The sequence below is a fragment of the Cyprinus carpio genome, chromosome B12 (assembly GCF_018340385.1).
Source record: "Cyprinus carpio isolate SPL01 chromosome B12, ASM1834038v1, whole genome shotgun sequence".
Taxonomy (NCBI): domain Eukaryota; kingdom Metazoa; phylum Chordata; class Actinopteri; order Cypriniformes; family Cyprinidae; genus Cyprinus; species Cyprinus carpio.
The window spans coordinates 13028433-13041666 of record NC_056608.1 but is presented as its reverse complement, the minus strand read 5'-3'; the positions used below and the strand labels follow the sequence as shown (position 1 = coordinate 13041666).

At 40.3% G+C, this 13234-nt stretch overlaps 1 protein-coding gene across 8 annotated transcripts in view; it reads right to left on the bottom strand.

The window, feature by feature from the left end:
• Positions 1-13234, bottom strand: part of LOC109097700 (actin-binding LIM protein 2-like) — a 34220-nt gene that overhangs the window by 4082 nt on the left and 16904 nt on the right. For 5 of the 8 annotated variants that reach the window (XM_042735434.1, XM_042735437.1, XM_042735440.1 and 2 more), the window contains 7 exons: positions 11277-11378; positions 10340-10393; positions 4795-4838; positions 3811-3916; positions 3380-3438; positions 2285-2342; positions 2146-2153 (listed from right to left, as the gene is read on the bottom strand). In XM_042735434.1, coding sequence (XP_042591368.1) covers positions 2146-2153; positions 2285-2342; positions 3380-3438; positions 3811-3916; positions 4795-4838; positions 10340-10393; positions 11277-11378 — 431 coding nt within the window. The remainder of the gene's footprint in view (positions 1-2145; positions 2154-2284; positions 2343-3379; positions 3439-3810; positions 3917-4794; positions 4839-10339; positions 10394-11276; positions 11379-13234) is intronic. The other 3 variants (XM_042735435.1, XM_042735438.1, XM_042735441.1) reach the window with 1 other exon arrangement.

Below are 13234 nucleotides of genomic sequence, written 5' to 3'. Positions count from 1 at the left end.
CCAACAATATTCAGCATTATTAAAATGGTGCATAAATAGGCTGAATGGAAAATTAACAATTTTGTCTCTAAATGTCTACTGAAACCATAGAAAGCATCTTGCAACCAATTATTAACCACACAAAATCCACCACTGCAAGTGAACCTGTATTTAAAGGGATAGTTCACCCAAAATTTGTTATTCTATCATTTAATTACTCACCCCCATGTTATTTCAAACTTGATCTTTGGAACACAAATAAGATATTTTTTATGAAATCCAAGAGCTTTCTGACCCTGCATAAACAGCAATGCAACTGACACGTTCAAGGCACAGAAATGTACAAACCCAATTCCAAAAAAGTTGGGACACTGTACAAATTGTGAGTAAAAAAGGAATGGAATAATTTAAAAGCCATTTCTCAGAGAAAAATTGCAAAGAGTTTGAAGTTATCATCATCTACAGTGCATAAAATCATCCAAAGATTCAAAGAATCTGGAACAATCTCTGTCCGTAAGGGTCAAGGCCGGAAAACCATACTGGATGCCCTTGATCTTCGGGCCCTTATACTGCACTGCATCACATACAGGAATGCTACTGTAATTGAAATCACAACATGGCACCAGGAATACTTCCAGAAAACATTGTCGGTGAACACAATCCACCGTGCCATTCGCCGTTGCTGGCTAAAAACTCTATAGGTCAAAAAAGAAGCCATATCTAAACATGATCCAGAAGCGCAGGCGTTTTCTCTGGGCCAAGGCTCATTTAAAATGGACTGTGGCAAAGTGGAAAACTGTTCTGTGGTCAGACGAATCAAAATTTGAATTTCTTTTTTGAAAACTGGGACGCCATGTCATCCGGACTAAAGAGGACCAGGACAACCCAAGTTGTTATCAGCGCTCAGTTCAGAAGCCTGCATCTCTGATGGTATGGGGTTGCATGAGTGTGTGTGGCATGGGCAGCTTACACATCTGGAAAGGCACCATCAATGCTGAAAGGTATATCAAAGTTCTAGAACAACATCAAGACTCCTATAACTATGCTCCCATCCAGACATCGTCTCTTTCAGGGAAGACCTTGCATTTTCCAACATGACAATGCCAGACCACATACTGCATCAATTACAACATCATGGCTGTGTAGAAGAAGGATCCGGGTACTGAAATGGCCAGCCTGCAGTCCAGATCTTTCACCCAGAGAAAACATCTGGCGCATCATAAAGAGGAAGATGCGACAAAGAAGACCTAAGACAGTTGAGCAACTAGAAGCCTGTATTAGACAAGAATGGGACAAAATTCCTATTCCTAAACTTGAGCAAACTTGTCTCCTCAGTCCCCAGACGTTTGCAGACTGTTATAAAAAGAAGAGGGGATGCCACACAGTGGTAAACATGGCCTTGTCCCAACTTTTTTGAGATGTGTTGATGCCATGAAATTTAAAATTAACTTATTTTTCCCTTAAAATGATACATTTTCTCAGTTTAGACATTTGATATGTCATCTATGTTGTATTCTGAATAAAATATTGAAATTTGAAACTTCCACATCATTGCATTCTGTTTTTATTCACAATTTGTACAGTGTCCCAACTTTTTTGGAATCGGGTTTGTAGAAAGACATTGTTAAAACAGTCCATGTAACATCAGTGTTTCAGTGTTTAATTTTATAAAGCTACGAGAATACTTTTTGTACTCTTGTGAAAGTGTGTTGAAGACGGGCACGAAAGTAAAGAAACTGTTGAATAAAGTTATTTTTGTAACAATTTTTTGAACACAAGACTATTTTAACGATGTCCTTAATACGTTTCTGGGCCTTAAACATGTCAGCTGCTGTCTATGCAGGGTCAGAAAGCTCTTGGATTTCATCAAAAATACCGTAATTTGTGTTCTGAAGATGAACAAAGGTCTTACGGGTTTGAAACGACATGAGGGTGAGTAATTAATGACAGAATTTTCCTTTTTGGCTGAACAATCCCTTTAATGCTTTCTGGGTCATATTCATTTTTGTTGTTGTTGTTGTTGTTGTTTTAGAATAGTTGCAGTTTGTTGTTTTCCTTTGCATTTTTGTTTACCCTGATCAGAACAGTCCAGCCACCTATTTTGGGCTCACCACCCAAAAGTTGACAATTGCTGTTCTACAAAATAGGATACACACTAAAACTCACCTTGTACTCTGAGAAGCATTGGAAAACAGGAAAGAGGTTAAAAAAAGAAAGAGAAAGACAAATTACAACCAATAATCTTTGTATGGTAAAAAAAAAGCAATTTGTCTGTTTTGTCTATGTAAGTTAAATACTCACTCACCTCTCATTCCACTCCAGGATGAGTCATGATCGCCATCATCTTCGCCAAGATCGGCCGCCTGGTAAGAAGCAATGCATGACAAGACATGGTATATTTACAATTATATACAGAGCACATTTTTAGCACACAAGTAGAGTGCATGGCAATATCAAAACAGTAGATGGTTGTTTTTTCAACTACAGGCACATTCATGTCCCAAAGGAACTGATTTCAGCATCTAGTTTTAAGAAAGTCACATTAAAATCTTGGTGGAGAAGTTTCACCATGCCTTCATTATTTATTGTTGCTACTATCAAATGAGAGTAAAAATTTCATGTTTGAACAGAGCGGCTGCTGTAACTGTGAAAGTTTTTCTTTCATTTCCTGAGGTTAAAGGTTAAAGTCTAACACAGACAGAGGCTTGAATCCTTGCGGCTGGAGCTTGCCGGTGGATTTGGTTATAAATATTCATCTATGACCAGCTCTCCATTTCACATACCTTTGTGGAAAGTAAAGGCGAAACATGACACTAAGTCAGAGCAGATTTCATATAAAGAATTGGTAATATTTCTGTTTTCAGGTAGTTTATTGTCCAGATACAAAGAACCGTTGCAAAATACTGCCACCTAGTGTACAGGAGAAGCTTTCCGTTCTCAAACAAAGAAAACACTGGCAATGCGAGATAAAAGATCTGAATCAGATTTTTAATAAAGAGTTAATCGTCATTACAGAGGATAGTCCATTAATGGAGCCAGATTTCAAGATCAAAGCCGAACATAGAAAACAGCCAGAGGGTGGGAATAAGACACACTTCTAACTGCACGCAAGCACAGACACACCCTCTGAGCATTATGGCTTCCTCAGCTAAATCTCTACACTAACTGATCTGTGACTGTGTTTCCTGATGTGCGCGATTACAACAGCCCTCTGTGTCCCAGCAGCTGGGTTTGACAAATCCAACTAGGATCAAACAACATTCTTCACTGCTGAGAGAGCGAATGACAACATTTGTGACCACAGCTCACATATATTCCCAGAAATCACACACAGATGGTGTGCTAAAAGGTTTATGGGGTGCTGTGTTTGTGTGCAGATATCAGGTCTTATAGGGTTTACCTTGTATATTCCGTTCCGCCCATATCCTGGCAGCGAAGCAGACTTATTGTATGGGAAGTCTGTAAAACAGAGAATTTAGAAAGATTTATGGCATGTTACTCTAGCATCATGGTCAAGGGGAGGACAGGAAGAGACCGTTATAAAGGAGGATATGAAAAATTCATAGAAAAATTAACAGAAGAAAATGTACCACTCAATATCAATATGGCAGCTGTAGGAAAGAAAGCCCCGCCTTTTAAAATATTTTTTTCATTTACTCTGAAAAGGGCATGCAAATGAACTTTAACCAGTTTTTAATCACAAGTTTTAACAGTAACTATGATACAGTTGTTGTCAGATTTCATTGTTTCCTACAAAGAAAATAGCTGCTCTGAAATGTTAGCATGATGGCCACTGAGTGAACCGACGTGACTTTAAGGAAGTCTACTCACTGGGTTGAGACATATCGGTGGGTAAGCTGTGGGTGGAGGTCCTGGGGTCCAGATCTGGAGACTGTCCATCCAACTCACTCTTCAGGTTCATCCAACTTATTCTGGTCTATTGACAAACAAAAACAGCAAGAAATACAATCAAATATAGTATTTAATGCAAAGATGGAAAACATATATAGGTTTGATTACATTACGAAGCGTGCTTAAATGTATTGAATATGCACTTGCACTGTACTTTAAAAGTATATTTTTAAAAACTGTATTTGCAGACACTTAAGTGTACTTACTGAGAGTACACTTTCATGACTATTTCTTAATGCACTTAGGTAGACTTGTAAAAAGCATACTTGTGATAAAATCAAATTATAAGTTTTACTTTAAAGTACATTTTAAATCATGTTGTAATCATTTTCTATTATGCTTTGAAGTACAATTATTTTAATGTTGACTAACACACTAAAGCACATGTAAAGTACTTGATTATCATTTTAACTGTAATGTGTTATTTGAAATTACACTTAAAGTTTATATATTTTAAATGAACTCAACTGCAACTTCATAATTGCAAATGTGTAATTACAAATTTAAATGCATGACATATAAGATTTAATATAAATTATTTTATATGTTAGTCTACCATAAAAGGTTGTCAGTGCATTCAGTAGTACACTTAAACCATATTTTAAAGAAAACAATTATGAAATTACATATAAAGACTAAGTCAGACTAATAATGAATTAATATCAATTAAATCTGTAATACATTTTCATATAATTGCAATTAAGTGTCTAAAAACATTACATTCAGTTTGCACTTAAGTACTGTATATTAATTTAAAGTTTATTGTTTCCATAATAAGTAAAAACAAAACAAACAAACAAAAAAGTTATTTTTCACAAGGGTAGGTTGGATTAAATTACCAAAGCAACTTGATACTGTATACCAGAATGGACAAACACACACATAGATGTTTATATAAATCACCTTTCTGTCTACATCTTCACCATCTTGCCAGGAGGTTCTGGAAGCTGCAGCACAGTAAGAAAGTTTAAATATATCCTAAAGAACCATTTTCACTGTTTGAGAGAGTGATCAACACAAGTTACATCATGCAGTGAACTACACACACACACAATAAAAAACAGAAAGAAAATACTGTTATATACTCCTAAATGTGTAATCTAATTTTTCATTGTAGCTTGATTTAAAACAGTGTTCCAACTAACTGCAGTATTTACTACAGGAGAAAAACAAATTTACAGAGAGAATCGTCTCGGTTACGTATGGTAACCCTCGTTCCCTGAAGGAGGGAACGGAGACGCCACGTCAATGACCGACGAAAATGGGATATCGCTTCGATAGACCAATCTACTTCGAGTGTAAACTAAACGAGCCAATGCACATTGGCATGCAATTATTGCATCCAGCTGCCGCTGATCACAGCGTGAGTATAATAAGGCAGCAGGTGCAATGCATACCAGGTTTTTGGAGACCCGGCGGCTCAGCGGTGGTACAGCAACCATGGCGACGGGACGTGGTGTCTCCGTTCCCTCCTTCAGGAACCCAGCCTTCCATGGTTCTCACAAATTCATCATGAAGGCCTGGCGCCGGACGTTCCGCCACGTCCAGCTGCCTAGGGTGATGGAGGATTTCAACAGGGTCTACAGTACGGACACTCTGGAGCAGTTTTAGCAAGCCGACACTAACCGGGGCCTCTCGGTGCCACTACTCGTTTCAGGTGAGAATAAAAAGGAGGATACTGGTTCTACACGAAGGCTATAGAACCTAGCGAACGTGTTAGGGGTCGCCCAGCCCGCAGCTATACAAATATCTGTCAGCGAGGTGCCACGAGCCAGCGCCCAGGAGGATGCAACACTTCTAGTTGAGTGAGCTCGCAACCTGAACGGGCAGGGCACACCCTGTGCCTGATAAGACAGGGTTATGGCATCCACAATCCAGTGGGCCATCCTCTGCATTTTACATTTAATCATTTAGCAGACGCTTTTATCCAAAGCGACTTACAAATGAGAACAGTAGAAGCTTTGTGTCCGGTCTACGTAGCATCTCACTGCTTGGACGGGACAGAGCAAAGCAAGGGCTGGGTCTGTCTCCTCCAGGGGCAGCACTTGCAGGTTCACCACTTGGTCTTTGAAGGGTGTAGTGGGAACCTTGGGCACGTAGCCGGGCCGGGGCCTCAGGATTACCCGGGAGTCAGTCGGTCCAAACTCTAGGCACGAATCGTAGACCGAAAATGCGTGCAGGTCCCCTACCCTCTTGATGGAGGTCAGTGCAAGCAGGAGCAGAGTTTTCAATGAAAGAAACTTTGGCTCAACTGAATGCAAAGGCTCGAATGGGCCCTGCTGTAGTGATTTCAGCAGCAGAGTCAGGTCCCAAGAGGGTATAGAGGGGGGCTGGGTAGGATTTAACCTCCTGGCCCCTCTAAGGAACCTGATGACGAGGTCATGCTTACCTAAAGACTTCCCATTCACGGGATCATGGTACGCAGCAATAGCGGCAACCTGGACTTTGAGGGTGGAGGGAGACAGCCTTCGCTCCAGCCCTTGCTGCAGAAAGGAAAGCACGACCACAATCGGGCATCTTCGGGGGTCTTCTCGGTGAGAAGAACACCACTCGACGAACAGGTTCCATTTCAAGGCATAAGCGTGTCTCGTAGACGGTGCTCTTGCCGAAGTGATGGTGTTCACTACCTCCTGGGGCAGGTCACTTAGAACCTCCGCATCCCGTCCAGGGACCAAACATGGAGTTTCCAAAGGTCTGGACATGGGTGCCAAACGGTGCCCTGTCTCTGAGTCAGTAGATCTTTCCTCAGAGGAATCAGCCAAGGAGGGGCTGTCGCGAGGAGCACTAGTTTGTGGAACCAGGTCCGAGTGGGCCAATACGGCGCCACTAGCGAGACTCGCTCCTCGTCCTCCCGGACTTTGCACAGTGTCTGTGCGAGAAGGTTCAATGGGGGAAACGCATATTTGCGTAGGCCCCGCGGCCAGCTGTGTGCCAGTGCATCCGTGCCGAGAGTTCCCTCAGTCAGGGCTGAGCAACTGGCAGTGAGCGGTCTCTGGAGAAGGTCTACCTGAGCGGCTCCGAACCGTCTCCAAATCAGCTGTCCCCATCCCCATCAGGGGATGGAGTCGCCATTCTCCCGGGAGCCTTGCTCGAGACAGCTCGTCGGCTGTACGGTTGAGCAGGCCCGGAATGTGAACACCACAAAGTGACCACAGAACCTTCTGACTCCAAGGGAGGAGCTGGCGGGCGAGTTGTGACATACGACGGGAGCGCAGACCACCTTGTAGGTTGATGGACGCAACGGTCGCTGTGTTGTCCATTCGGACCTGCACGTGCTTGCCTCATAAACAACCTTTGAGACGGTTCAAGGCAAGGCGCACTGCTAACAACTCTAGGCAATTGATGTGCCACTGCAGCTTTGCCTGGAGATCTGCTCTAGGGGCACCCCTGCCCGGAGAATGCAAGATCCAACCACGGGGTGAGGGTTTGGCGACAGGCCGGTGAAAATTGGAACCGGTGAGTGCCGCGCTTCCACGCACACCTCAGGACTCGGCCATAAAGCCAGTGCTGGAGCGGTCTCATGTGTAACAGGCCGAGGGGTGTAAGTGCCGCTGTGGCCGCAATATGCCCCAGGAGCCTCTGAAAAAGTTTCAGTGGGACCGCTGTCCTGCCCTTGAACGTATTCAAGCAGGCTAGCACTGACAGCGCACGTTCCTTGAGGCGCGTGAGGCGCGCTGTCTGTTCGACCGAATCCGACTCCATACCGAGAAAAGTATGGTCACTGCAAACCAATCTCGGGGAGGGATGCACCCGAAGATGCATTTCTGCATCAACATCTTGAACGGTAGCCAATGAAAGAACCGGTTCAAAACTCACAGATCCAAGATCGGTCGTAACCCACTGCATTTCTTGAGTACAATGAAGTACAATGACTCCGCCCCCTTTATTGAAGGTAGCGGAGCCTGGTTCGCAGCTCCGAGATGGTCATCTTCCCGCAGTGGGAACATGACTCATCCACGAAAGCTACCTCAGCGTGTTTGCCCAGACACGTGAGGCAGCGATCGTGACTATCACCCGTTGCCAGGTAACGACCGCACCAAGAAACGCACGGGTAAAACGGCATCCTTATAAGGACGATCCGTTGTCTTTACAAAGACGCACCCGTGAAGCTCTTTTAGAGAAATTTGCTCTTTAGGAAAAGCTCTTTTAGTGCTGAGGCGCACAGGGGAATTGGCTGCTTGCAACACGACAGGGGGTAGTGCAGCCTGAAGTGTGCAATCCACTCGACGCTGGAACGACCACCGCTGAAGCGCCATCTCACCAACACACAAAGCTTCCGAGAGCGTGCTGAACTCGTAGTTCACACCAGACACAGTTGAGCAGAACGAAAAGCTGGTATGCATTGCACCTGCTGCCTTATTATACTCACGCTGTGATCAGCGGCAGCTGGATGCAATAATTGCATGGCAATGTGCATTGGCTCGTTTAGTTTACACTCGAAGTAGATTGGTCTATCGAAGCGTTATCCCATTTTCGTCGGTCACCGACGTGGCGTCGAGAGTGACCGACTGAAAGGGAACAACAAGCAAGTGAAAAGTGACACAACCAAACACAATGTCAAGGGGTAAGTTCAGCAGAAAAGGCTGAAAGCAACCAATCCCCGTATACGGGACGCCTAAGTACAAATCAAAATATAACAAACAAATCCCTTAACCTCTTAACTGTCACCGTCCCGTATACGGGACGCCTAAGTTTACTTCAATATATTACAATTAAATCCTAATCTAATCATGAAAACAGTAATATATTAATTTATGACAAGAGTGCACCACAAAACATATACATCATAACAGGAGTACTAACATTTTGTAGGAACAGTAATATATTAATTTATGACAAGAGTGCACCTCAAAACATATACATCATAACAGGAGTTCTGACCTTTGTCACAAAAAATCTTTTTTGCTTCCTTTTACCCTATCACATGTTTTAGCAATCATCATAAATTATATATCATTTGAAAGCTTAAAACCTCCAAATTCATCCTGTGAAAACCATTTTGAAATCTGACACTGCGTTACCATGGAAATCGTACTTTGAAATCTTTTAGCGAGCTCCTCCCGCTTTGTGGGAGGTGTCATATTCCAAATATATTACGTACTAGAAAAAAATACACATCTCATAAAATTTACAAAACACAAAACTCCATAAATGTCTGAGTCTAAAAAATACATAATATTTAGTTATTTTGTCATAGACATAATATTGAGAGAGAAATTGAAAAATATGAAACAAAAAAATTAATCAAAAAAATACATCAAATTCAAAATTGGAACAGGTGGCAGTTTGTGGTATAACGCCTAAACACAATTGCATAGGAACCTAATTTTTTATTATATCAACTTCAAATTTGGAACACAACTTATTTAGACATATGGCTTTCAATTTATAGCAATTTTGGATTAAAACATTTGATAAAATAGTATAGTATATTTTCTTTACAGTAAATTTACACTTCCATAACTTTTTTATGCTTTCATTTTTTGAAATAATTTCACTTCTGCAATAATCTGCAGACTGTCTTCTTTAAAAAGAGACCAACCTTTGGTCTGTACTCAAAAGTGTTTATGAATTATAACAATTTAAGTTTGAATAGTGTACTTTCACGTCTACAGAAATCTGTTCAAGCAACAATACAACATATTAAACCAATCACAATGGATTGCACAAATGCCTTTGACATTTCACTAAACCAATGAGTTACACAGACACCATGTTTATTTAACATCTAAGTTACAAGACCACAGATAGATGGGAAACTACAAATACTGCAACTGACAAACGAGTATGTATGAATGGACAGAGGCACGAAAATAAAATAAAGAATCTATCTGACTGCTGTTTCCATGTCAGGATGAATTTTTTTCCATGTCAAAGGCATTATTTACATTAAATGTACACAACTGTTTAAAAATTTGAGGTCAGATTTTTTTGGAAAGAAAGGATGCATTAAATTGATCAAAAGTGATATGAAGATATATATTAAATTGCTATAATATTTCACAGTATTACTGTTTCCATTGTATTTTTGATCAAATAAATGCAGCTTTGGTGAGTTTTCTTTTCTTTTCTTTTTTTAAACCTTACTGACCTCAAATTTTTAGTGTATGTGCAACATCAAAACATCAAAGCAATAATCTCTAAGTAAATAGGCATTGAGCAGCACTAATAATTCAGGGCTAACTTCTATTTAAAATAAACACATTGAATATCTACTAAATATAACCCTTAGGCATGTGTTCAAGAACCAACAATTAGGAACTGACTGCTTGATAAGCATCTTGTCAAATTCAAACCTTTTTCTGGGATTTGTAAAAAACCTACAAGGCCTACTGTTTGGAGCTGAAATGGAAACCAGCAGACAGAAGGAGGGTCAAAGTTTACAGTTCCATGGCCACATGCGTAACAGCATGCAAAGAAACATGGATGTACGGAGACTGGACTGTACCATGCTGTTTGTAGATAGGGGGCTTTCTATAGATATTATCTTTGACTTTAGTCTCTGAGAATGGAAGACAAAAAGAGGAAGAGAATAAGAAAGAAGATGAATAAAGAAGCATGAGTTATTAGAGGATGGAATCGGGGCAAAAGAAAGGGCAGAAAATGCAGTATATGACGCTGTAAAGGATTCCAGATATTGTAGTCCATTTCATTCATCATTTTCTTGATTGCCATGCATGATCAAGCATTTTACCTTTGAAAAATGTATTTTTTTGCAGTCAGAATTATGTATTATGTTATAAATAATGAAAGCTTTATCTCATTTTAAACTGAGAAGATAGAAATGTCACCTAAATTGAACTGAGCAGAGAGGAAAACAGGGAGATAAATGGAGTAATTGCAATGACATAATGTCTTAAAAATGGACACAACATGTGTCTCTCTGCAGCTTGTTTAGGTCATCCCAACCTCACGTCTGCTTCTCAACTATTACTTCTAGAAAAAATCAGTCATTTAATGTAACACATGTGGGACATTTTAAGAGCTGTTTCAGCATCTGCCAGCACTGGAAACAAGACGTCATTACAATAATGGGCAGAAAACACATGAAACTGATCATTAGATTTATTTTAAACATATCCAGGGACGAGCAGTTACAGTAACAAGTTTCTTTTACGTACTAAAAATAGGGCTTTGCTTACAATAATGACTTAAAATGTATTAAACTGATGCAAATCATGATGCAATGATGCACAAAAATGACTGCGACCTTTCACAGAACAATATGAAGGCAGATTATGAATAAGAATTATTCAGTCTGCCAGATGTTTTCACAAAGGCATGTAAGATTTAACATTGTACAAAAGTGAGGACAGAGCTGTGAGGGAAAAAAAACCCTGCTGATTTACCATAGTTAGCTAAAGAACAAGAGTTTTAGCACCTACCTGGGATATGGAAATGCCGTGGGGCCGCCACATATGTAGAGGAGGGAGATTTGCCATCAGAGTAGGTGGAGAGACTGGGAGTACTCCGACCGCTTTCACTACCTCGGGGGGTGAAAGTCATGGCAGACACAAAAACGAAAAGGAGAGAGAAGAAAAGTTAACAGGGCTGCCAGAATGATGATTCACTTAGTCTTAGATCTTCCAACAAACCTCACAATACAGCCAGCTCTAAAAAGTATAAATTTGCCTTTGCGTTGGAGTTTGTGAAAGTATGTTGTGTTTATACTGATGGCATCTGTTCAGTAGACACACAAATTTCATTGCTCTGTTTGAACTGAGTGGAGCCAGTGTGAAGTGGACAGACATGACTGTCAATGGCAGGCTGAATTGTGATGTTATCATCATACTCGGAAAAAATAATCACAATCTTTTACCAAACTGAGAGTAAAGGAGAGAGAGAGAATCTCTTTTTCAAATGCTCTTTTAAAGGCATTTGCATATGTTGAAAGCCAAAATACACATACAATAATCGCTTTCTCTGTCTCCTTTGTCTTTTCTTTCTGTCTTTCACACACACTTGCAACTGTTCTTCAGACCCATGCACACACCATTTAACACACAAAGTGCTGTTAGTAAAAATTCACCCTGTTTCAGGGGAAAATCTTCCACATATCTGGAGCTGGGGGAGCAGGAAATTGTCATAAAAAACACTAAACATACACAAATCACAACACTGGAGCACACTGTGGAGTATGAAGGTCTCAATGCTCCCATTACTCATTAAAATATGATTTTATGGATTGCAACGCCCTTCTCATGTCCACTGGGTGTAATGCAGCATTTCATCACAAATATCTGTGAATGATTTCGATCTTCAAGATCTTCAATGATATGACAAGATCAAGGCAGCTACAGTCAGTGAGGTTTTGCATTTGTAAGGAAGAGGCGATTTTCCTCTTGTGTGGCTACTTTACCAATAAGTCAATTAGAAAGCTAAGTGAATCATAAACAGCACACTCCAAACGCAACCTCAGTGTACTTTCATGCAGCATTAAAGGGTTGGCCTGGAACTGCACAAGACCTAAGTTTATGCCACTGTGCCTGGCAAACTGACCCAAAATTACAGCTCATCAATTTACCCTTTAATCTTCTCCTGCGAACTTTATTCCCACTCTCTCTCTACTTCTTGCAGAAAAACCACAAAACCCAAATCTATTTCATCATACTTTCCACCTCTTCAGAGACATCTTATCTTTATGAATAAATACTTCCCAATATATTGTAGATATTCATAGAATCTACATATGTACAGTGGGGTCCAAAAATCTGAGATCTGGAATTTTTTTTTAACAGGAAATGAACAAAATGTTTTAGGATTTCGATTTTTTTTTAAACAATGTTATGATGTAAAATGAAGAAATACTTCAGATTTTGCATTATTTCTAGGTCACTAATCAAATGCAGGTTTGTGATATTGATCTGTGTTCTAAAATTCTGAAACTTCTATACATTTTTCATTTCTATACATGGTCTCAGACTTTTGAACTCCATCTGCAAACTACTGTCTGTCTGAGTATGAATGTTAGGTCAAATAAAACACTTAAAAATGCTGAAAAGAGAGAAACAACAGTCACCAAGTAAATGGCAACATTAACACAAACATACAGACAGTCACTCTGAATATCAGATGTATGGTGGAAAATTTCACCTTAACAGATGAAGCACAACATCAACTACAGTACAACAAATAAATGCATATTGATGCTCGCCAACAACTTTCACATTTGTCTTTGTGCATTAGATTACTGTTTCAGCTCAAATATAATGAATATTAACATGTTTTCCATGCAAAATGATTGGACATAACAACTCTGTATAAACAATACCAGCAAGCATAAAAAATGGACTGGTCCAAGGACTGAACCTTGCGGTACACCTACAATCTACAACCACTGTAA